This window comes from Onychomys torridus, chromosome 4 (assembly GCF_903995425.1).
Source record: "Onychomys torridus chromosome 4, mOncTor1.1, whole genome shotgun sequence".
Lineage (NCBI taxonomy): Eukaryota > Metazoa > Chordata > Mammalia > Rodentia > Cricetidae > Onychomys > Onychomys torridus.
Window position 1 is genome coordinate 66906862 of NC_050446.1, and position 26143 is coordinate 66933004.

General features: G+C 49.8%; 1 protein-coding gene across 1 annotated transcript in view; it reads right to left on the reverse strand.

The window, feature by feature from the left end:
- Window positions 1-24044, reverse strand: part of Syt13 (synaptotagmin 13) — a 38368-nt gene extending 14324 nt beyond the window's left edge. The window contains exon 1 of the mRNA XM_036185736.1: window positions 23738-24044. Coding sequence (XP_036041629.1) covers window positions 23738-23920 — 183 coding nt within the window. The 5' untranslated portion in view covers window positions 23921-24044. The remainder of the gene's footprint in view (window positions 1-23737) is intronic.
- Window positions 24045-26143: the final 2099 nt, after the last annotated feature.

The window sequence follows — 26143 nt, forward strand, 5'->3', positions numbered from 1 at the left end:
GCCATCCTGTCTGCCACATACTGGGACTAGAAGTGAGGTTATTTGGGTGGCCTGGGGAGTGTGTCCATGTTTAATTGGATTTCATTCCAGCTCAATTGTTTTGTAGAAGGGCTGAGTTCAGTTCTTGGGTTTGATTCATGGCTGGCTGAGCTTGTGATTTTGGTGGGGACTCATAATTGGTTCCAGGAATGAATGAGGTCCTCCATGGGGCCCTTCACAGAGCCAGGGTCTGCTCTCCTGCCTACCATGGAGCTAAAAGGCAAGAGCCCATCCTGACTCCCCTCCATCCACGTCTCCACACGTATTGCCTGGTTGTCTAGGGCCATCCTCAGCCTTGGGGTGTGGTTGCTTGCTCTGATACTCCTACCCATGGAATTATCTTGGTGACTTTTCCTATTCTGGGGTTGGAGGGCACCTGTCTTAGGGAAGCCAGCCCAGATGCTATGGTTGGCATGTTCTCCACCAGGCAGAATGCATCCCCACTAGGTAGAAAGCACATGGCTTTCTTGTGACTGCAAGGTGAGTTAGAGTTAGGACAAAGGCTACACCATGCACTGAGGGTACAAGGCTACAGAACCCGTGTCTCTGATGTTACTATAACTTGGCCACCAAGACCACCCACCCTGTGGCCACCTCAGCAAGCTCACAAGTGATGCTGTTCCTACTCTTGGAGCTGGTTTGAGTTGGAAATTTCTGCATTGCAACACAGAGCATGACAAACAGATACCCAGCAGTGCAGATAAGACCCTCAGAGGTCATCAGCCCAGCGTCTGCTCAGCCTTGGGCAGGACTCTGTCTCCCAGGAATCTCCGTGTTTCCACACTTTGTACTGATATTTATCTGGAGAGCAAACTGGTCTTTTGCAAGAATGATTAGTGGTCCAAGCTGGAAGAAGAGCTGCTGTTAGTAACTCAAGTCTCCAGGACACAAAAGTGCCTTGTTCTGCATTTCAGGAACCTGTTTTTGGGGCCATTGAGATGGCTCACTGTTTGCCTCCAAGTCTGAAACCTGAGTTCAGTCCTTGGAACTTACATAATGGAAGGAAAGAGTTGACTCCCATGGGCTTTCTTCTTCTCACCTCCACACATGCACCATGGCATGTGTGTCCCATACATACACACAAACAAATAAATGTTAAAAAAAAAAAAAAAAAAAACTCATCTTCCTGTTGCTTGTCAAATAGCTGAAACCTTAGTGCCCAAGTCATAGAAAAGAGGTTGAGGGCAAATGGAGGGAACCTGGGGGAGGGGTCTGTGTGGGGAAGAAGAATGTCTGGGAAGAAGGAGATGTTGAGAAGCAGGCCCTGCAGGCACACCTGCATCCAGGTGAAGGTGGAGAGGTGACACTCAGGACCAAGACTTCTGGTCTCCCTGTCCCTGAAGCCCAGCAAGGGGACTTGAGACAGTGGGTGCCAATAAGTCTGGAAAGGTGTTCAGAGAGGATACTGTTCAGCAGATAGGCATGGATGTCTGTCTGTCCATGTGGAACCAAACAGGAAAGACACACATTCAGGATAGATCCCAGAGAGGAGCCACTTGGAGTCTCCCAGCCTCACCTGAATCCCAGGTTGTTAGCCTCTTACTACTTGACCATGGCCAGCTCTGCAGGTACCAGGCTCAGGCTGGGAGGTGGGGGACTATACCCTAGTACCTGGAAGACCCTGCCACAGGATTGAATCATCTACACAAAAGCAACTAGGGAGTGCAGAGAGCTGAAACTCTATGGGGAAAGTCAATGCCAAAAGCCCAAACCACTCCATCTGAAAGCAGGGAAAGGACTTTTATGGTCTCCAAAGAGGAATCACAATTGAACACCTAAGCAAGGCATGTTGGGTAGTTTCTGTCCACTTGACACAAACTGGACCATCTAGGTAGAGGGAACCTCAATTGAGAAACTGCCTTCGTAAGACTAGCCTGTAGGTAAGTCTGCTAGGGAGTTTTTCATTTAGGATGGAGTGGGGTGGCCAGACCACTGTGGGTGATGATATTCCTGAGCAGGTAGTTCTGAGCTATATGAGAAAGCAAGTTGAGCAAGGCCTGGGGACCCAAGCCAGTAATCAGCATTCTCTATATCCTCTGCTTAAGATCCTGTCTCCAGGTTCCGGTCTGAGGAACAGAGGGAAGGAGAAAAAAAAAAAGAAAGAAAACTGTAGCATATGCATTGAAATACTACTCAGGCTTAAAAGAGAAGAAATTCTGCTGTGTTACTATCTGCACAAGCCTAGAGAACACAACTATAAACTGAAAGACACTAGCTACTAGACAAATCTGAGAGGCTTTGGGCAGTCAGAATACCATGCAGAGGAGGGTGCAGAAGGGTGGTAGCTGGGCACAGGCAGAGGGGATGGAGGTACTGTTGAAAGGAGACAGAGTTCCAGCTTTATGGAAGTAAAGTGATACTAAAATGCTGGAATGCTGTCCAGCATTATGAGGGTATCTGACACCATAGACTGACATACGCACACCACATGTGGCAGATTTCAACTCATGTATGTTTAGCACAATAAAGCAAAGTGAGCCTGGTGTGGTGGTCAAGCATGATGGTACCCTGTGTGCCTGTAATCACAGCAGCTGGGAGGCAGAGGCAGGAGGAGTGCCTCAAGTTGAGGCCAGCCTGGGCTACACAATGAGTTCCAGGACAGCCAGGGCTATGAAGTGAAACTCTCTTTCAAAAAACTCAGTACAGCTGGGCAGCAGTGGCACACACCTTTAATCCCAGCACTGGGAGGCAGAGGCAGGCAGATCTTTATGAGTTAGAGGCCAGCCTGGTCTACACAGTGAGTTCCAGGACAGCCAAGGCTACACAGAGAAACCCTGTCTTGAAAAACAAAAAAAAAAAAAACAAAAGCAAAAACAAAAACAAACAACCCCCCCCAAAAACCCCAAATAACCCAATACATATATACATTCACACACATACAAACACATACACACATATACAAACACACATATACATACATACACACACACACATAAATTGAGGCTGGCATAGGTGTTCACACCTGTAACTCTAGCACTAAGGAGGCAGAGGCAGGAGGATCACAGTTGGAGGCCAGCCAAGGCTATAGTAAGATTCCTCCACAAATGACATCTACAATTTTTTTTTCTTTTGGAAAAAAAAAATGTGAAAAGCCCGTATCTCTTGGGGGATCCTGATCCCTGGACAGAAGCCTGATGTGAATTTCTTTTCTTCCTCCTGTTTTCCCCTACACTGTCTTTGGAGCGTTGGGGTTGAAGGTGACCCCTGAAGCCCCAGCTGTCACCCTGGGTGCTAAGTGGAGGCTGCTCTGCTGTGTGCCAGCCTTGCCTCCCTCCTCCCTGCCTCAGCCCTGCCTTCCTGGCTCGGGCTTCCTAAGGAAGTGCAGTCTGGAAGCCTCAGGCTCCGTCTATATCAGCTGCTGCAGGCTGACAGATGGCTTGGGGGCAGGGCAGGAGGACCTGGATGTGGACCTGCATCTAATGAGCAACTATTGATGGAGCCTCACCTCAGGCTGGGCCTCACCTGACATGAGGGTTCCAGGAGAAGAGACAGATGCCCTCCCAGGTGAGGTTTACGTTGGGAAAGCAGAAGTTAATTACGGAGCTAGCGGTCTGTGATGTGACAGACGAGGTGCTCAGCAACCCTGCTGGTTATTAATTGGGGGTTTTGTGCTGGGGCATCTTTTTTAAAGTAACATTTCAGGGAACTGGAGAGATGGATCAGTCAGTAAAGGGCTTAGTGTGCAAGCATGAGAACCTGAGTTCAGATCCCCAGTGCCCACATCAATAGCATGGTATGATAGCACACATCTGTGACCATGGCATTCAGGGGATGGAGACACACAAATTCCCTGGGTTCACTGGCCAGACAGTTTAGTTGAATCAGTGAGCTCCAGACTTTGACTCAAAAAGTACGATGAAAGACACCCAAGGTTGATCTCCAGCCTCTACATTCACACATACACAAGTATACACATGCACACACATATACATGCACACAAATGTGCATGTACATAATCACCACCTCCCCAGGGGAAGGCTGCATCCTACAGGCTAAATTTGTAGTCAGAATGGCCTTGCTCTCCTGGGAACTTAATTTGGTCAGGGAAGACTACGGACAAGCTCTGTAACAAATAGCCCTCCTTCTCCCCAGTTCGGTGGCTAGACATTGTGAAAGCAGACTATTCCAGTCTGAGGAGGACCTTGGTTTCTCTAAACTCAGGCTTACAGCCTTTTCCACACCATGGTTCTGCCTGCCTGTGCCCTGCACTGCCCCATGCAGCTCCCTGTGCCCTCTAAATCTCCGTAAAGGAAGTTCTGTGAGATCAATGCCACCCTACTGACAGATACCTTGTTCAAATCATGGTCGAGTAGAGAGCAGTGGGGGCTCCTTTCAGCCTAGAGGAACACTTTAGAGTTTTACTCTACTCTCTACTGCCCCCTGCATAGCCTGCAGTCGGGGGATGGGACTGCTGGAGGAGCTAGCTGGCAGACATCACTCACACAGAGGGATTTACAATTCAGATTCCCAGGTCCCGGGCTCAGGTGGAGTCTGGGGAACCTGCATGTCTAAGAAGCCTCCCAGGGTGCCACTGATGTGAATGGTACTTGCACCTTATGTGGTACCCCAGATTGAGGTAGACCCTAGAACAGGTAAGGGAGATCAGCCTGGCGGCTCAGGGGTGAGTCCACCGGGTCCCAGGGAAAGAGGTGTGTGTTTCAAACTGCTGAGCAGAGCTTCACTTTGAAGAAACAGCTGGTCGTCTTGTCCTGGCGCCAAGCAGTGTTTCCATGGCAACCTCCTCTTCTGTGTATTCCAAGCCTGTGTCCCAAATCCCCTTCTCTTGGTACTCACCTCTTCCTACTCTATTTTCTCTGGGAGGTTATTTTTAAACCTAAAAAGGCTAGTTTTGGAGGCTGGGAATGTGGCCCAATCGGTGGAGTGTTTGTCTAACACAGATGAAGCCCTGGGTTCAATCAACACTACAGGAGTCAGTGATGGCATAAACCTTTGATCCTAATGCTTTGGGGGTGGAGGTAGGAGGATTAGCAATTCAAGGTCATCTTTGGCTACAGAGTGTGTCTGAGGACGGTCTAGGCCAGTGTTTCTCAACCTGGGATCATGACCCCTTTGGGGTCATGAGTCAGATATCCTGCATGTCAGATGTTTACATTACGATTCATAACTATAGCAAGATTAGTTATGAAACAATTTTATGATTATACATCATGAGGAACTGTATTAAAGGGTAAGTATTAGGAAGGTTGAGAACCAGTGGTCTATTGGTTGAGACCTTGCCTAGGTAGACAGACAGACAGATCGTGTAGTTTGTACTATACCTAGGCCCCCTAGCCAGCACCTAACACAGCAGACTAGGAGCAGAGTGGAGGTGTGGTAGGTACCCCTCTGTCAGTGGCAGGCGGGTGACATAATTAGAAAGGGACAGCCCTGTGTCTGTGGTCAGTCACCCATCTGACCGTTCACTCAGCACTGACTGCATCTCTGGGGGCCAAGAAGCAGTAGTGACAGTATCTTCAAGTCAGTGTCTTCATAGGGAGGACAGTCTCAGTAGACACAGATCTAGATGCTCCTAGTCACCAAAGATGATTTTGGTTAAAAAGAATTAAGACCATGGCAGAGGGTTACCAAGTGAGGGAGAGAGTTAGTTATGTCCATAAGAACTTGAGTGTCAAGAGAGCCTTCTGCAGCTAAAGTCTGAATTATTAATAATTAATCAAATCTCTGTGTGCCCCACTCAGGAGTCAGCTACAGGTCTGAGCATTCTGCCAGAGGGGTTTCTTTAAACCTCACTACCTTATAAGGAAAGTGCCATCATTCTGCCTGCTTTTCAGAAGAGGAAACTGAGGCACAGAGTGGTAAGTCTGAACTCAATGTGGTGGATGAGATACCAGCTAGGATTTGGACCCAGATATGTGACTGTAGGCTAGCCTGGCCACGTGCATCTCTGCTGGCAGCGGACAGCATCTCCCCAAGACTGTGGGAAGATGTAAGGAGAAGCCAGCTGCGGGGAGCGGGGAGATGTCCCACCTCTGTGTTCCTAGTCCGGTCATTCCCTCATTCATCTGGTCAGTCATCATCCACTATTAAGGGCATTTTTTGTGCTAGCAGCCATGGCAGCCACCTGTCTCTGTCTTCACACATGGTCTGCACCTGTGTGATGACAGGGATGGGGAGGGGTGACTATCCAGTGAAGTTGGCAGCCAGAGGGAGGTCACTGGAATCACAGCACCCAGGGAAGGGGAGGTGAGGGATAAAAGAGCCATGCAGGAAGATGCCCAGAGAACCTGACTTTGGACTAGGCACCCCAAAGTATGAGTGGAGGCTTGATAGACAGAGATACTAGAAAGGAGCATTCTGGGACACGGCAGAGGCTGAAAGTTTGTATCCAGAGAGCATTTGAGTCTGCAAGTGAGTGATGGGGAGGCCCAAGTGGATGAGGAGGTCTGAGCCCCGCCATTCTGAGAAGAGGCAGAACCAAAAACAGAGCCAAGTGTGGCCTGGCGCATAAGGAATCCCAGCACCTAGGAGATAGAAGCTGTGAGACAAGTTCAAAACCAGTCTGGTCTACATAGAATGACCCTGTCTCAAAAACCAACCAAACAAATGGGACCAGGAGCCACAACAAGACAAGGTCCTGCCCAGAGATATTTATCCTCAGAGGTGATTCCTGCATTAACTGGAACCCACTCACAGAGCAGGAAAAGGCAATATGGCTGCCGCCTCCTTAAAAATCCCTGTGTGGGGGACACTATGCAAAATGGAACACAACTTCATTATATGCAATTTCCACCTGCCCCACAGGCAATATTTTCTCTATTCTGCATTGTTTAAGTTTTAAAGTCACATTTATGGATTTATTTGTATGGGGTTGAGGGAATGTACACGGTGTGTGTGTCGGGGGGGTGGGGGTGTGGGTGAGAGGACCATTCACAGAGTCTGTTCTCTCCGTCCACCCGGTCAGTCCCTGGGATGGAACTCAAGCCTCATGTACCTGCTGAGCCATCTCACGAGCCCAATACTACCTTTAGTATTAATAAATAAAAACGGGGGGCTAGAGAAATGGCTTAGCAGTTGAAAGCACTGGCTGCTTTTCCAGAGGACCTGGGTTCAATTCCCAGCACCCACAAGGTGGCTCACAACCATCAGTAACTCCAGTTCCAGGGGACCCAACATCCTTTTCTGACCACCACAAAGGCATGGAAGTGGTGGACAGACATCTATGCAGGCGAAACACTCACACATACAAATAAAATAAAAATGCAAAAACTAAGTAAAAAGCAAAACAACTATTTTCTCTACCAAAGAGGAGAGGGAGTATCATAAAGGCTGAAGCTTGTCCAAAGCTGCACATGTGCAGCTTGGACAGACTTAGAATCCAAATCCCCCCAAAGCCATGCTGCTCAGCGCTTGTGTGGCTCCTTGGTGTCATGTCTGGATACCCACAGTAACAGCTGAGAATGGGAGTGCCCAAGGCTGGCTCTTGACTTGCTCTCAAGTGTCGAAGAATTTGACACTGTGTCCCATGGACCTCCTTCTCCTGACTCATTGTCTTTGTTTCTAATGAACGGCCTGCATGTTTGCACGTCGCCCCCTTTACTATTGGTTTGAATCTGAGTTTATTCCTTGTGTGCCTTCAGTGACTTTGACTCCAGAGCCTTCTGTCCACCAGCCTTTGACCTCCGGGGTTTCCACATGAACCCCTCCCTCAGCACTGTGTTGCATCTGCACGGACTCTGTTAAACTGAGTCAGTCTGTGGGCCAAGAGCTCAGCCAGGCCTGTGAGTGGCTTCTGTAGGACAGGAGGAGTCTTACAGACGAGCTTCATACAGCCGGTGATCCACTTTAATCCTTTAGACACTTTTGCTTCTATTTCTTATCTGTGGTGACCATGTTTGTTTGTTGTGTGCATGTGTGCATGTATGTGTGTGTGTGCATGTGTGTATGTGCATGTGTGTGCACGTGTGTGTGCGTGCACACACTTGAGTGCATGCACACATCTGGCACTCAGAAACACATGTGTGTGCAGGCATGTGGAGGCCAGAGGAACATGCCTTAGCTGTTGTTTCTCAGGTGACACATTTGTTCTTTTGAGGTAGGGTCTAACTAGCCTAGAACTCACCAAGTAGCTGGCTAGCAGGCCTGTGTGTGACTCCTCATTACTGGGTTACACATGTAACCATGCCTGAATATTACATGGTCCCTGCTCACTTTCCTTGACATTGAATCTAGAATCTTCCTCCAGAGCAGCCAGAGGAATTGTTGATTCTATAATCCTTGCATAACTGATGAAGCCATGGGCCAGGACAATAGTTTTCAACCCTGCTATTATGCCAATTTCTTGAAAAATCACATGTTACTGGAACAGGATTGTTTTTACCCATGAAATGATGAGTACACGCAAGATTATCCTTCTAACAACGCCTTCTGCTCACATTTGCATCCTCAAAGCTTTTCTCCATGTTAGAGAAGGAAGTAAATTTGCTGAGGCCGTCAAGCATATAAATCATCCATCAAGGGTGACATGGGGTGGAAAAAGTGCAGAGAGGTGCAAGTCTCTGGTAACGGCTGCCCTCTTTGCCCAGCCATGTGGAAGGCACAGCAGTCTCTACCCTGAAGGTGTGCAAACAGCCAGAGAGTACAGTGTGGCGCAAACAGGTGTGCATTCTCCTTAGGTTTTGGGCTGAAGCCCAGATCCTCCTCATCTGGTTAGGGTCCAATTAGTCAGCCCCACTTGTTTCCTAGCTGTGTATTCTACCAGCCTCCGAAGCAGACATGAGCAAGGCCCTGCTCTCAGGGAGTGGACTGAGGGGTTGTGTGAGAGGATCCATAATTAGGAACAAGGAAGTACTTATGCCACAGCTCCCAGCCTGAGCTCATGGCAGACACGGCTAATTGATCAAAGGGTCCTTTCTCGCTGAGCTCAGGCATCCTTGTGCTGTATTAATGGATAAGAACTGATATGCAAGATGGAAGGTATTTGCTACCCTGGGTGCATCTGTACAAAAAGGTTTTTTTGGCAGTTCTGGAGGTGGGGCCCATGGCCTCATGTATGGGCAAGCCCTTTATGACTGAGTTACTCTCCCAACCTGCTGAATGTGGCCTTGTATAAGTAATAGTTATTTTTCTTTATGTGCATGTGTCTGTGTGAGTGTACGCCATGTGCATAAGGCGTGTGAGAGTGCCGAAAGAGGATGTTGGCCCACCTGGAACTGAAGTCACCTAGGTGCTGGGAACTGAACCCAAGTCATCTGCAAGACCAGCCAATGCTCTTAACTGCTGATCCATCACTCCAGTTCCCTGAATATGGTCTTAAAAGGTCCAATGTCTGGACTGTGTGCTGCCAAAGGCCAAAAGAACACCTCCTCACCATCGGTGTGATCAGAAGGAGGAGGTCTTCAGCCTAGAATCTGAAGATACCAAATGGTGGAAGAGACCATTCCAAATGGCAGTGCCCTGGATCCAGAGGGTAACACGCTCATGGCAGGGTGAGTATGCAAGGAGGAAGGTGGGGCTGGAAAAGAATGTGAGACCTTGAACATGGGACAAAAGGTTTAGAATTCTGTGTTGTAAGTGTGCAGTGAGAGCGTTGGACAGTTAGAGATCGGAGAATGGTCTGAACAAGATTGATCTCGAAGACTCACGCCAGCGGGTGCATGCAAGAAGAGCAGAAAGAGAAGGGAGAGGAGGGAGAGGAAGCCACGCAGTAGGGTGGGAGAGGTCTGGGCGGGGGGAAGCCACGCGGTAGGGTGGGAGAGGTCTAGGGGGGAAGCCACGCGGTAGGGTGGGAGAGATCTGGGGAGAGGAAGCCACGCAGTAGGGTGGGAGAGGTCTGGGGGAGGAAGCCACGCGGTAGGTTGGGAGAGGTCTGGTGGGGGGGAAGCCACGCGGTAGGGTGGGAGAGGTCTAGGGGGGAAGCCACGCGGTAGGGTGGGAGAGATCTGGGGAGAGGAAGCCACGCAGTAGGGTGGGAGAGGTCTGGGGGAGGAAGCCACGCGGTAGGGTGGGAGAGGTCTAGGGGGGGGGAAGCCACGCGGTAGGGTGGGAGAGGTCTGGGGGGGAGGAATCTGGGGCACCAAGAACCAAGAGGAAGAAAGGAGCATCAGGGGAGACCTCTGAGGAGATGGGTGGCTTAGGGTGGAACTGGGTTTGGGGGAAGGGGTGTGTGCAAGAGAGCAGCGCTCAGGAGGAGCACGTCCAGTTTTCTCTGGAAGCTTTCTAGAGAAAACTATTCAGGAAGGTGCTGCATGGCTGCCCACAGTAGGGCTTCAAGGACAGGCTGGTTTCTTCCTTGACCCTCATGTCTAGACAACAGGGGGTGTCCTGTAAGGGGCAGATACTGGTTAAGCTAGGAGTTGGAGATGAGGTAGCCGAGGATACTGGCATCTTGGCAGTTGTGTTTCCTTGTGATCAGAATGCCCCTTGGTGGCCGTGGTGAGGTTGTTGCCATGAGACCAGAAATCAGGGCACTCACCCAGTTCCCACATGTGTGCTAACTGAGGGTGTGTGGGGGTGGGTGGGTGGGTGGGTGGGTGTGGGTGTGTGTACTCTTAAAGATTCTGGCTTTATGACATACATCATTCACATTGTGGTTTTGACTTTTCACTCTTGTGGCTTTTCTAAAGAGAGTCATGGAAAGAAATACCCTAAAAGGGAGATCTGGTCCATTATGATTTGGGAGCGAAATGGCTTGCTTACCTCAGCTCATGAATATGTCATCTACCTCATAAATAGTCATAAAATTTCTTTCAAGCCCATAATGCAGACCCCACTGGGGTGCTTGGCCCCTTAGGGAGCCCCATTCCAGTTTCTCTTTGGAGCATCTGCTTTGCTTAGCTTTGCTAAAACAACAGCAGCCACAAAGACAAGGCAGTGAGCAGACAAAACCCCCACAGCCTGTCTTGCCTACTATGTTCTCTCCTTTGAGAGAATACGGACCAAGAGACGACCCCATGCCCAACCCCCATAACAGAGCCACCTGTAGCTTCTCCAGTCCAGCTGCCGTTTGGAGACAGCTGTTCTTCCTTTTCAACCAAATGCAGACCTACTGCATCTTCCCCATATTTGCCAAATAGTGCAAAAATATGATTAGACCATGGGAACATCAGAACAGCTGGCTCCCAGTTACTATAAACGTGGGGTGTTTCTCCTCAGGTCTTTGCAAGCTTCTTGAAATGAGAACCACCCTGAAGTGCCCCGCTCCCAGATGTTGGTTGGCAACAGGTATTAAAAGCTGTAAGATGCACAAGGTGTCAGCTGGACATTGGACCAAGAGGGAAAATGAAAGTCTGTGCTAAAGGTTGGGATCTTGTGTAAACAGAAGTGTCTTCACTGTTGGTCCCCACCTTGCCAGTTTCCTTGGTACTTTCTCTTGACTATCTGCTCAGCTTTCTCCTGGCCAGTCCTGGCCTCACCCACAATTAAGGTGGGTCTTCTCACTTCACAGGCAGGCCCAGGGGCTTGTCTCTTTTATAATTCTACATCCTGTCAAGTAGACAGTCTATACTAACCATCGCAGCGTGCTACCCAATTTCATCTCCATGATGACGCAGTAACGGGGACACAGCTAACAGGTGAGGAAAGCTTAGGTCACTGGCTGGGGTCAAGGAGAAGGGTAGACCTACTCAGATGCCTCATCAAGTCACTCATTCAAAGACTAGAGCAAAACCGCTGGAGAAGAGCCTTTGAAGGCAGCTTAATTATTCATACTATTTATTAGCCCAATTACCATTTCGTTTACTGGTGCAATTAGCACAGCCTCCCAAGGCAGCCTGGAGTCCCCAAGCAGAGTTTCCTCCAGCTTAGTCAGCCTAAGCCAGAGCCACCCTTCTGTGCTCCTGAGGAGGCCATGGCCCTGGGGTGCCTCCCCCAGGGACAATCTCAATGCTGCCTGGATCCCTGGAAATAGCCACAACCCACTCTTCCAGACTTCAAGGCTCAGGTATAAGCAGACACAGAGAGCCACTGGGAGTGCCCTGGAGGACTCTCCCATGGGCTTCAGTGGCTACACAGCCGAGGAACTCCCTCTGCAGAAGGATTCTGGAGCTTTCCTAAAATGAAGGAAGATTCTAGAAACACCACAGGGGCAGTTTAACAGGCATTCACCTCCTCTGCTGCTGGCAGCTCATTCTCTTTTGTATGGACTGCAAGTACTCCCATTGTCCTCTAACACTTTGCCCAGTAAGTCCCCCATTGGCCTCATGGGGATCTAAAGGATGCTCTGTCCATTTAGACTCTGAGGGGCATGATGCTGTCAGTGCACGCTGACACACGGTGCCCTCCATTCCCAGCTTTTCTTCATGCCAGCTGGAGGCTGAGCTCTCCTGCCTCATCCAGGAGGCCTCTGACTAGCTTCACCTCCAGCTTCCCTATTTGTCTCTATGACCTATTATTTCCAGAATGCTGTGGAGTCTACAGACAACTACCCCCCATTCCTCATCCTTGGCCTGATGTCGTCTGGCAAGCTCTGGCCTTTAGTCAGCCACTCCCAACACTCCTGCACTTCTTGTTACTCCGTGTTTTGCACCAAAGGTGCCTGTCAGGGGGCTGCCTCCAAGATCCTCTTGAGCAGAAGAAGCTGAGCTCTTCATGGGACACACTTGCACAGCTAGAGGATGGCCCCACAATTCTGGTTGGATTTTGTCTCGAAATAACACCACCGCCTGTGTGCCGGAAGTGGAGGCGTGTCTGCTGCTGCTGCAAGGCACTGAGAGAAGGAAAGACAGGAACTCCAAACACGAAGGAAAGAACGCGGCCTGTGCGCGGCCTGTGACCACTCTGTCAGTTCCCCTGCTGTTCCCTTGAGTGCACTCCCCTGCTCCGAATCCTTTCCAGACCATTCTTCTTTAGTCATCACTATTTTGGTTTCTTTGAGATAGGGTCTCCTGTAGCCCAGGTCAGTCTTGACCGAGGATGGCCTTGAACTCCTGCTCTCCTGCCTCTGTCTCCCCAGGGCTGAGATCACAAGCTTGCACTATGTCCTACTTTTTAACAATAAGTGCTTTAGTTGAGTTTTGTTGTAATATTTTCATGCCTGTGTGTCACTTTTGTGCCTTGCTTCCATTTGCCCTTCCAGCTAGCCTCCCTCCCTCTCAGCCCATCTATCTTCTGCTCCTCCCCCCTCCCTCTCAGCCCATTTCCCCTCTTCTTTCACATGTCATAGTCAGTCCTGTCATCCTCCAGTCACGTTGTCTGCTCCCTCCTCCTTTTGTGACAGCTGAGGACAGAACCAAAGGTCTTACCCATGCCAGGCAAGCATTCTACCTTTAAGCTACATGCCCAACCTGAAAGTTGGTCTCTCTTCCCATCCTCACCCCCTTCTTCGGTTCTCCCTTTCTTTAGAGAGCTTTCTCCCCCGGCACAGTCTCCCTTCTACTTTCCTGTCATACACATATGCAGACAAATACGGACCGAAGGACGGACGGACGGAGACACACACACACACACACACACACACACATTCATGCACACTTATGCATGCATTCATAAACACACTTTTCTCTCTTCCTCAGTGCTTCCCATCCTCTCCATGTAGCTTCAGCAGCACAGCCACCCTAGGCAGGCTGGACCCTTTGTCAGGCACAATATGAAGTTTGGGTGTTGGAGCCTCATCCTCACAAGTGAAGATCTAGACATGTTTACACATGTTTGTGTGTGTGCAAACACACTTGCACTTGTGTGCATGTGCACGTGGAGACCAGAGGTCGATATCTCGTTCTATGGCTCTCTGGTGCTGGGATTATAAACACTCATCACTACGCCAGGCCTTTACACGGGTGCCAGTGATTTGAACACAGATCATTCTGCTTGCACAAACAGCACTTCACAGACTGAGACGGCTCCCCTGCCCACAGGTGATGATTTTTATTTTGCCCTAGGCTAACCAAGTGAATGAAGGCCTACAGGGAGGGAAGCCAACCTGCTGTGAGACTGCCCCCCCCCACACCTCTCACTGCTCCCTGTTGTACGAGAAGGTTGCCCAGTCCACCTGGAGCCCCCTGCCTCCCTGTGTCGGTGCTGTGAGCACACTATGGCTGCAGGGAGCTGCTCATCCATCACCTGTCCAGTCCCCATCCATTCACTCACTGAGCCTTCCTCACTTCTTGCTAAGCAAAGCTCTGTGCCTGTTTCTAAGAAAGTAAAGTACACTCTGGCTTTAATGAACAGAAGGGAGGGTAAAGAAAATCAATGAAATATATCAAAAGGCCCTGGGCCTTTGCCAGGTGGACTTAATCACACACAGTTCCCACGGGCCTTCCCTGCTGCTGTTCCAGCACACACTCACATGTGTAAGTGCTCCTCATGACTGCATCTTGACTAGTTCCTGTAGAGAACCTTTCAGAAGGCAAGCAATACTCCATCGTTTTAATGGGAAAAATCATAATGCATGCCTTGTGCACCCTAAAACCCCAACCAACCTCTCTAAATATCTCTGAAATTACCCTCCAACGCTGTATGAAAACCATCCAAGACTTTTCTGGACTATAAAGATATGAAAAGCCCTTTAGCCAAGGAATTATCACTTAGTGAAAATTGTGGTGGGAAGGTGTGTGTGCATGCGTGCATGTGAGTGTGTGTGCACGCATGCCACACCAGCCCCACTGGGGACGTCAAAGCTCCTCCTGACATTGCTCTGGCCTGTCATCATCAAGACATAAAGAAATTATATGCAAGATGAAATTGAGCTTAGAGGACATCGAGTGTTTGGGTGAAGCATCTTGGGATCCATGAGGGGCCGAAGCTTGGTGGGGTGGGGGCGGAGGAAGAGGACAGTAACAATATTCAAGCAGCAGAATGGCAAGTATAGACTTCTCAACTGTGTCGCACCAGCTCTTCTGAGACTCGAGGTCTCAGGTGTACCTGTGTAGGTCCATGTCAGTAAACAGTCAGTGCAGACAGCAAATGGCTGTTAAAACCCAGTTAAAGAATTTAGGAATCTAAATCAGAATAAAAGCACAAGAATAATTTTAAAATGAGTGTTTCCACGAATGGCTTAGAAAACTCTGAAGTAAGATATGCTTGTGTGTTAGTTCCTTCTCTTGCTGCCGTGACCAGACCTGACGGGAAACAAGCTAAGGGAAGAAGGACTTGTTTTGGCTCACAGTTTTAGGGGACATAAGCCATCATGTGGGAAAGGCAGGGTGAGGGGAGCCAGTTGGTCAGATTGCTTCTGCAATCAGGAAACAGAGAGCAGATAGGAAGTGGGGCCAGGCTGTAAAACCCCAAAGCCCACCCTGAGTGACCCACTTCCCCTGGCAAGGCTCCACTTCCTCAATCTTCCAACACAGCACCAGCAGCTGGGGGCCCAGATGTTAGAGCACGTGGGCCTGGGCAGGGTGTGTGGGTACAGTTCAAATACAGCACAATTCACACAGTTGCTAGGGTGGCTGTCTCAGAAGAAGAAGGGGGATGAGGGAGGAGTGGAGGAGGAGGGAAGGAAAGAGGGAAGGAAGGAAGGAAGGAAGGAAGGAAGGAAGGAAGGAAGGAAGGAAGGAAGGAAGGAAGGAAACCAGAACTAATGCCCAAAGAGCTATAGAATATTGCTGGGGGAATAGAAAATAGCAGAGTGTCCACAGAAGGCTGTTTGGCTGATCCTCCAAAAGTTAAAAATAGAATTGCCTTATGACCTGGGAATTCAACTCCCGTGTATATTGTGTACCTGAAAGAGCTGAAGGCAGAAACTCAAGCATCCAGCACGGGAATGTCCAGGGCAGCAGACTAAGGAAAGAACAACACTGTAGAAATGTTGTAAGTGACGGGGCTGGAGAGCTGCTTTGGCAGTTACCAGCATTTGCTGTCCAACTGAAGCTGGGCTCACACGACCCACACCAGACAGCTTACAACCAGCTGTAACTTCCCATCCAGGGAGACTCAGCCAGCCTCCTGCCTCCAAGTGTACCTGCAGCACATGCTCAGACACACACCCATATACATAACTAAAATAAAACAAACCTCTTTTTTATAAAAACAGACATTATGCTAACTGCAAGACACCAGGCACAGAAGGTCACTTGTTAAATGATTCTATTTATGCGAAATGTCCAGAACAGGCAAATCCATGGAGACAGACAGCAGATGGGTGGTTTCCAGAGCCTGGGAGGAAGAAGGACAAGGGGCTGCCTACTCAGTGGGTACAGGGTTTTCTGCTGAGGTGATGGAAATGTTCTGGAACTTGGTGGAGGTGGCAGTTGCTTAACAATGTGAATGTATTGAATGGCACTAATTCCTAATTCATGCACTTTTAAATGGTTAGTTTTGTGTGTGAATTTTTACCCTACTACAAAAACACATTGAAATTAAACAGAATCTATCCACCCTCCACAGAGGGGTTAGAGCATACTGAGCATGCTTGAGATGATGAACCTGACCCTGGGCTGCAACGGGCTGCTTGCTTGACCGCAGCTCTCTTCAGTTCACACACACTGACCCTTCTATTGGCTCTGATCCTGCCCACAGCACCACATGCTTCATGAAGATAGAGAATAAGTCACTGTGTCACTGGTGAGGGAGCAGCCACAACTGTATACCCATTCTCTAGCGCTGAGTCGGGAACACAGTATGTGCTCAATCAATGTAATTAAAGGGGTAAGAAAAGGAATCGAGGACCGGTATAATAGTATGTGCCTTTAATCCCAGCACTTGGAAGGAAAGGTAGGAGGGTCTCTAAGTTCCAGGACAACTTGGTCTACATAGCTAGAACAGTGAGACCTTGTCTGAACCCCTCAACCCTCAGAAGAAGGAGAGACAGAGAGATAGCAGGAGGGAGGGAGGGAGGGAGGGAGAGGGAGGGAGGGAGGGGAGGGGGGAAGAAGGGGGAGGGGAGGAGTGAGGGGAGGAGGGGAGGAGGGAGGCACATGCCTCTTCCTTATGTTTTTCTTTCCCCTCTGCTGACATATTTGTTCCTATAACTTGGTTATGGGGTATTTTGTGTGCTTGACTGTGTTGGTTCTGATGCCCACACAGAGAATTCCTTAGTTTTAAAAACTCAACTCTACTGGGGCTAGAGAGATTGCTCGGTGGTTAAGAACACTTGTCCTTGAGGCAGACTTGGGTTTGGTTTCCAGCACTCACATGGCAGCTCATAAGTGCTTGTATCCCAATTCCAGGGGGATCCGATGCCCTCTTTGGACGTCTGCAGACACCTGTATTCCTACACATGGTGCACATGTACTCACACAGACACACAATACACATAAAAACAAACAAAAATCCTTGCTGCTGTGAAGCCCTTCTTCTCATCCTCAAATCAGGTTTTTCCAAGGCTAGCAAGAAATAAGCTCTGTGGGTTCTGAACACAGAGGCAGGATGATCAAGAGGTACTGCTGCTCTTCCATAGAGGATGGTGCAGAGCAGCTGTGCTCACAGTAGCCAAGAGAGAGCCTCGGCCTCAGTGCCACTGTGCTGTACACCAGGTGCCCGGGAAAGAGCTCATGTCTGTGTTCTCATAGTCCCTGGGTCCTGATTCAGGTGCAGCCTCTGTCTTCCCTTGTCCTTCTGGGTCCTCGCCTGTTGTGTCTACTTTCCCTTCTCCCTTTGCCTCTTCAGCTCTTCTCCCACTGAGTCCTTCTCCTGCATTCCCAGTTGCTGATGACCTGATCAATTTTCAAAACCCTGCGTGGGGCGCATCAGTGCTTCCTGTACAGGCTCCACTAGGGACAAGTCATGAGCCTGACTGACTCTTAGCTACTTTTCCTACTGCTGTGATAAGATGCCAGGCAGAAACAATTGAAGGGGAAGGCTGTCCTTTGGCTCACCATTCACAGGATAGCAGGGAGGTCAGGACGCAGGATCTCAGAGCAGCTAATCACATCACCTTCACAGCAGGAAAGCAGAGGGCAGTGAACGCTCACTGGCTCACTGCAGTTCAACTCCTTCTCTCCACGTATTTCCCAAGAGATCTCAGCCAGGGAATGGTGCCACCCACAGTGGACAGGCCTTTTGACCTTGGTTAACATAATCAAAATAATCCCTACAGGCATGCCCAGAAGCCCACCTCCCAGGTGATTCTGTCAAGTTGATAGTTAACACTAATCATCACACTAACTAATCTATATGCCATACCAAAAAGAGAAACTGGGGGAGGAACCAGGAACGTGATAGGTCAGGACCCGCCATTAGGAAGCCACTGATGGGTCCAGATACAGAGACTCTCTCTGTGTGTACTTTGAAGGGCTGAGCACTTCCTGAAGCTGTGTGCTCATCTCCCTGAAATAATTTATGCTAATCTCATGATGAAAAATTCATACTGTCTTTGTTGTTGCTAAGCAACCAGCCCAAACATGTTTACTGTTTAAAATCTCTCATGAGGGCCCAGGGTTGTACCCAGTGCCTGGAGCTGATGGGTATACAAAGCAGATAATAACCCCAAGCATCTGGGGAGGTTTTTGGAAGCTAACCTTCAAAGACATAGGTTCACAGACACCTGTTCACCTGTCTGGGCAAACTGCAGGCTGAACAGAATTTTGACTAGCTTTTTCTTTCTAAGCTCTAGCCAAGTGATCAAACATGTAGCGCTAGAGCCAGACTCCATAAGTTTGGGTCCTAGCTCTGCCTATGACTATGTTACTTAAGCTCTCTGGATTCACATTTCTCACCTGCAAAATAAAGAGCATGCATAGATGGCGGTGCCAGCCCTGATGTTTATTACTCTGTGGAAGTGGGTCTTTCATTGTTGTTGTACAGATGGAAGGAGATTTGCTAACAGAAATTTAGGAGTTGGATCCTTTAAAAAGCTGGGAACTGGTCTCAGGTGGTAGCTCAGTAGTACATGTAGTTAGCATGTAGGAAGCATTGAGTTCAAGCCTCCCCAGCCCCCAACAACAACAATAAAAGTAACAGGCTGAGACTCCATGGAGGTCAGACCTTAAAGCAGCCAGAGTCCAATCAGTTCCAGGAGTGGGGTTAGTAATTCACAGGGCCTCCAGTCATTAAGAGCCAACGAAAGAGATGTGCAGAGAGTGGTCACCCAGAAGTGGAGAAAGGCGTACTTTGGACTGTGGGTGGCACTGCTTCTCCTTAGGATTTCTCATGGCTCCTGAATGTTGCCCATCATGCAGCACCATACCATGCTCTGTGGCAATTGCTGGCTGCACCTTCTGTCTCCTCAGGAGGAGTGTGTCTGCCTTTCACCACATGCTATGCCTAGGATGCACTCATTAACCTTTAATGAATGATGTGATTAATATGTGGTACAACAGCTGTGCCTGGCCAATTTCATTCGTGGGTGTAATGGAAATAAGCAGCCTGGGGGTAATGCTCTGAGGTCATGGGAAGGAGAACACTTAAAGCGTCCTGGGGCCCCATTGATGGCATTGAGACCCCATTTCCTCGAGTGAGTCTTTTATGTTGCAGGTGGAGAAACAGCAAATGGATAGCACCAGGAGGAGGCTTGTGATGGACCATGTCCAGGAGGATCCCAGGCCTAAAAGCCCCCATCATGAGAGTACTGGCCCAGTCCTCATAATGTTCACAAACACTATGTCCCAATGAGATGGCTTAATAGGAACCATGTTGATGCACAGTTACTTAGAGGAAAGCACACAAACCATAACCATAAGTCTAGGTGAATTTTAAAAGAAAGAAACTTGCTTCAAGAGGCTGAGCAGGGATCAAAGTCTAGAGGCTCCTCACTCCCTCATCAGCCAGATTCACCCTGTTCCTCATTTGTCTTGTAGGGTAGCACCATGCGTGCCTCAAGCCTGGCTTCCCAGGTCTCCTGCAAGTGTGTACTGGCCTGTATGACCTCCTTTGTTGTTTATCCCTCTACACCATGTTGGATATGGTGTTTTCATTCAATGTACACATCACGGTGATTACATGCCCCGCTTTCCAGCAGAAATTGTCAGAGACATGAAAGAGTGAAGGGTGAATTCCTGATCTTGTGGGAAAGGACTCTACTATTCATATATTATTTGACATAAATTCGGCATTTACACATCCCATAAAAACTTGGAACTAAGCTTCAGTCCGAAGCCATCATTTCAGTTCTGCTGCAGGGGAAACACTGAGTGAGCTGGGTACTTGTGGCAATGGGGAGCAGGGGTGTGGACAGGGGATTAGGGGTATGGACAGGGGAGCCGGGGTGTGGACAGGGGAGCAGGGTGGCTATTGTTGAAGCCAAGCAAGTTCGCTGAAGTCTCTGGCTCCATGCTGCCTTGGAGAGGACAGCGCCAGGTCCCCTGGGAACCTAAAAGGTCTTTGAGAAGATTCACTTAAGGTCACAGCCAAGTAAATGCCATGTAAGGGGAAACAGGACCCTAAAATGAAAGCTTCTTGACCCCTTAGGGTCATGCAAGGATGACTTCAGGATGCTCAATGAAGAGAGCAGCTTCTCTGCCCACCCAGGAATGCCAAAAAGGGCAGCTGTAACCTGAACCCCAGGAAGATGAAATTCCAGGGGAGGAGGCCAGGGGGTCTGAAGACAGCTTACAGTTAAATTCAGAGACACTTGCAGAGGAGAGGAAATGGTTATCAGGGCACCCCGCCCTGACCCAAGGCCACCTCCCTGACTATGCTTCAAGCCACAAGTCACTTGTAACCGAACTTCTTGGGGTGGACTGAGGTGTCCCACTGATCTTACCAGACCATGAATAGAATGGCCTGTGTAGGAAGACTGAATTCTCTGCATTCCCCAAAGGCTGGACACAAATGAGGGGGGACATTGTCCAAGTAGGTGGGACAAAGAGACCTGAGTCTAACTCTAGGACAAAGCACTGTGACCTGACCTGAAGCCAGCAGGGCACTAGAGGGGATGCTGTGGAGAGCTTCCACCCTCTGCCCCCTGGCCCTCAGCAGGAGCTCCCGATCATTTGTGACCTGATGCCTTCCCTGTCTAGAGAGGCTTGCAGATATGTCTCTAGGATGCTTAAAAAGCAGGAAGTAAAGTGTACAGGCTGTAAAGGAATAGTCAATAGCATATATCCAGGAACATGCAGTCTTTTATTAATGTAGTAAATCACAGGATGGGTCAGGGACTTTAACAAACACCATAACTTAGAACGGAGGGGGGTGTAATCAGCATGGGAAGTGTCTGCAACCCCGGCAGCATATTTCTGACAAGCTATGATTTTCCTTGAGAACAAAGTCTCAGGGATCAGAACACTCCCGCGCTTTCATGTTTATAGTCCCACTTATAGAAAATGCCAAGTTTCCTTTGAGTTAATGATGGAAAAAAAAATGATTTTTTTCCTCCCTATTCAAGACCCTGACCAGAGAAACCCTGTCTCAAAAAAAACAAAAACAAACAAACAAACAAAGACCCTGACCCCCCTTAAATTCCATCTGCAGACTCTTGGCAGATGATGAATCCCTTGGAAGACCTCTAATCTCTTTTTTAATACAAACCTCAATTTTGTTTATTCATTTGGATTCCCAGGCCTGCCCTTTGATACCAAAGGCATTTCCCAGCAATACAGCCAATGAGATTTAGAAGCATGAGGCAGGGATGCTGCAGCCTACAAACACCCCAGGCCTCAGCAGGGACACAACTAGCCACAAGACCTCTGTTGGAGACAGAAATTTACAGTCCCCTTCCTCTTGCAGCACCTCGTCCTCTCTTTGAGGAACATCTTCAGTGAGCCTTGCTGACTGTCCCTCAGTCATATCCCACCCTGGGCCTGTCTCCTTGGCTTCCTTGAAATCAACTATGTCATCTTTGTCAGTTACTATATCTGGGTCAATGGCTGAATCAGAACACAGTGGCCACCAAGACACCTTGAGTTCTCACACCTATCGATTTAGCCTTTGTTGCCAAATTCCCTGGCACCAAGGAACCAGGAGGAGAAACGTAGGTGGGTGGGCATCACATATCAACAGATATTCATTGGCAGACATCATTGAGCCTCCAGAGAACTGGCCCTGGGCTGCAAAGACACAGCCCCTCGGAACAGAAGGCTGGGTGCCTTTGTTTACCAGTGGTTTCTTATTGTGCAAATGCCAGTTTCCAGGTACTGGGAATAAATAGCATGCAGGTGGCTAATATGAACGACAGCCAGCATAGGGAGTGTTATAAACAGCTTTAGAAGGAATGATGCGGGCCACGGTCACAGGGATGTTTGTTTCATGGGCCAGTAGGTAAAATCCTCCCTCGGAAGAGAACTAAAGACTGTGGAGAAGCCATCTGTGTAGAAAAGGAGTGGGAGACCAGAAGAATAATCACCAAGCCAGAGAGGCAAGCCTGCAGAAGGAGGCACTGGGGTGAGCCTGGCTGCAGAGACAGGCTCCCTCCAGACAGAGGGGGCGGGCAGGGAATGGCTGGAGGGGCTACTAGCAAGGACTCTAAAATCTGACCAGCCCAGGGACAGCTGTTCTCCAAAACCGTGTGGCCTTGGGCAAGTCACTTGTGCTTCCTGAGTTTGTGTTTCCTAGTTTGTGAGTTGGGCTATTCCCTTGTACCCTTGCTGGGCTGTTAAAAGCACAAATATGTAAAGGTCTTACCAGTAAGGCAGTATAGTGGTGACTAAGCCAAGGCTGGTTTGCTGCAACTTATTCTAACGAGGTGTTTGAAGGGTTTTAAGTTGCTGAGGAATAACCTGGCAGGTCGATGACCAGCATTGTGTGGGCTACCAGGGGGTCAGTAGGACAGTCGGAAGGGAGCCTGGAAGCTGTTTACACTAACTGCTCCCCAGTTAGGGGCAGGGCAGGAGGGCCACCACTAAAAGGCAGCAGAACGGCCATCTGTCTCTCAGGTGTCTCTCAGCACCGCCAGATGGGAGGGAAAGGCAGCCAGCCACACCCTCACTACTGGGGAGCCCACTGTTCCCAGTTCCTGATCATTCCAGGCTGACATCCCACGGCTCACCAGCTCCTATTTACCAGTGACGATGTCACTTGTATGGGATTCTAAGTGCCTCAAGGACAGCAGCCAATTCCTTTCACTCTTACTACAGTGACCAAGGACCAACACAGGCTCCACTCTGGGACCTGGGGGGCTTCTAAAGAATTAATTTACTAGAAGAGTAAGGACTGGCTCAAAGCAAGATGCTCTCAGAAGGCCAAAACCAGGGAATCTTTATGGTCCTGGGAGGCCCTTGATGCATCCCTGACCCAGGGCCAGCCTTCCTCTGGCTATCCAAGGAGCACTGTCCTCCACCTGAGAAGCATCCTGGAGGTCACAGATCATGGAGAAGGCTCTTCCCCCAGACCTCCCAGACCCCGCTGCCCTTTCTGCCTGGGATACACAGCCCATAGCCCATTTCCAGCTCGAGGGGGCTCTGAGAACCACAGATGAAGAAGATAAAAAGCCTTCCAGTCTCCCGAGATCTACGGGGATGCTGAGGCTCAGCTGCTGGGAGTGGGGGTCCTGCAGGCTCCTCCTCACTGGCCACGCTTGGACCCGGCCATCGCCTGCTGTCCATCCGGGGGACACATAGGGAGGAGGTACCACCTCCCCTCTGGTTATTTCTCAGCTATCTGTTTGCCCTAAGGTCCCCCTCTTTCCTCTGACAAACCCCATTACCCTTGTCTCCTGATTCTGCAGGCTTCTCTCCAGTATCCCCCAAAGGGTGACCGAACCCTGCAGCTCTCCCATCTCTTTCCAAGGCTCACAGCCTGTCCTCCCTGCACACCGTCCCTGCCACCCTCATTCCTTTCCCAACCCTCTCAAGCCTTCATCCCCCATTCTCCTTCAAGTCCCTCCCCCAACCTCGAGGACCACCGCGACCCCTGCTTGCAGGTCTGCTGTCCCCTTCCCGGTTTGGCAAAGCGTAAGGTGGCCCAACCACCCCACCTGGCCCGAACTCACCTGTTGGGTCGGCCGAAGCACGCCCGGCCTCGCCTTCTCAGGGTCGGGCTCGCCGTCCCGTGGAAGCAACCCCTTCTTAGGGTGCATATGTCGGCACAGGCAGGTGACCCCGCACAGCGCAAGGATGCTGGTGGCAGTGCCCAGCGTGGCGCCCAGCGCGATCACAGGCACCGACAGCACCATGGTGCCTGCTTCCCGCGGCTCGCCCGCCTCCCGCCGGCCTCCTGCACCTCGCGCTCCCGCCGGGCTCCAGCAGCTCTCCAGACTCCGAGGGCGGGGACGCAGCCAGCCGAGAGGGAGGATGGCTGTAAGGACGTCAGAGGCGGAGGCTGACCTGGAGGCGCGTCAACCGCAACCCCCTCCCCGCCACCATGTGACCCACCCCCTGTCGCCAGGAAGGTTTTAGCAGGTGTTGCCTCAGGGTTGTGCAGGGACATGCTTAGTGCTCTGTGTCTACAAACACACGTACATACATACATATACACATACACATTAGCATCAGGGTAGTTTGGGGCCAATCCCCCCCCCCCCGCGCCCCCCAGACACATACACACTGGTAGGTGATAACCTCCAGGTTGTGTGGTGCAATTCCTAGAGCACACAGATACACACATACATACACAGATAGATTCCCTGTATGCACACACATATGCATACACATGCATGGGCACACACATGTTGGCATGTGATAACCTCAGAGTGGCTTAAAGCCATTCCTAGTGCTCTGTGTATATACACACAAACACACATACACTTATACACAAGACAAGTATAGTACATACATGCACACATACACAAACACACACACACACACACACACACACATACACACTCCCTGGGAGGAGGGTAATCTCAGTGTTATCTATTTGCTCTGTGTACATGTGTACACACACACACACACACACACACACACACACACACACACACACACACACACACACCCTGGAAGAAGAGTAATCTCAGGGTTATCTAGATGCTCTGTGCACATGCATGTACACATGTACACACACACACACACACACACACACACACACACACACACACACACACAGAGGCACAGAGGCAGTTGGACTTAAGGAAGGACTGGAGCTTAACTGAAGTCCTACAGTGTTAATCAGCTCAACCAACCAGGACTTCAACTCAGACCTGGAACTCACTCTGGGTAGCTGGTCACCTCATCAGACTGCTAACTCTTTGCTCATCACACCACCCCTCACACTACCCCAGGGCTGCTAAGGTAGCAGCTCCAAGCTTTGCAAGCACTCACGCACAGGAGTAGAGGTGTCTCATTTCCTGGGCTCACAGTGGCTTCCCACCAAGGATGGAACAGACAGAGGCTGGGAGAGGGAATGTGGGGGGAGCAAGCAGAGAGGTGAGGCAGACTGGGGTGTGGCAAAGGACTGACTGATCAGTGTGGTATCTGCTTGAAGGTCCTGTGTCCAGGTAGTTATCTATGGGCTACACTGTGGCTCACATTTACTACTTGATCAATCAGGGACCTTACCTTCTACCTTTAGTGGCTAAAGATGCTGAGGCTCAGAGGGGACATGGGCCACTAGAATCATTGTCACCATCCTGAATCCACACTCAATGTTTGCTGGTTCCAAGCCCTATCTTTGGAGGGCTGATAGTAACAGAGATTGCTGCTGGGACAGAGATCCCACAATGTGGAGAAGATGTGTGCTTAAGAGCAATGGAAAATGAGAATTTGTGCAGGAAGGTGACTGTCTTAGCTCTGGAAAGCTGGGCTCTTGATGTTTTCCATTATGTGGAAGGTTTGACTTATGGAGAGCTAGATACGGTTTGTGGGCTCTAGGTGTGCTGGGTACTTATGAAAAGGGGCTTGGTGCAATTTACTCCATAGCAGCTGATGACCCAGAGCTGGAGATGCCCAGCAGCTCTTGTCTGTCTGGCTTCAGGTGTGATCATTGCCTGGGTCCTCCTTTGCCTCCCCCTGATTTATCACTTATTCACTGCACAGAGTACCACCCATGACTCCGTGGCTTAGACTAGTTGTTTTTCTACATGGTGTGCTTCTGTAGGTTGGCTAGGCTAAGCTGGGTGGTTTCAGCAGGCTTCAGGGACAGCAGTTATCTAGGAGTCCAGCTGGGCTGGACTGTGCATTCACACAGGCAGGATCTGCTGCCAGGTCACCACAGGAGACAATCCAAAGCCTCAAATGGCACCCTTGGCTCTCCTCCACATGGCCTCTCCCTGTACCCAGAGCTCTCGGCATGGCAGCCAGGTTGGAAGGGGAAGGAAGACCCAACTGTCAGTTCATCCACCATGTCCAGTAAGGCTTAGACACAGAAGAAAATCATTTCTTTGCTCAAAATAGTTAGTGCATCCTTCTCTATTCCTTTCAGCATCTACCAGAATGGGTGTTTCTGAGGCCTACAGCTGATT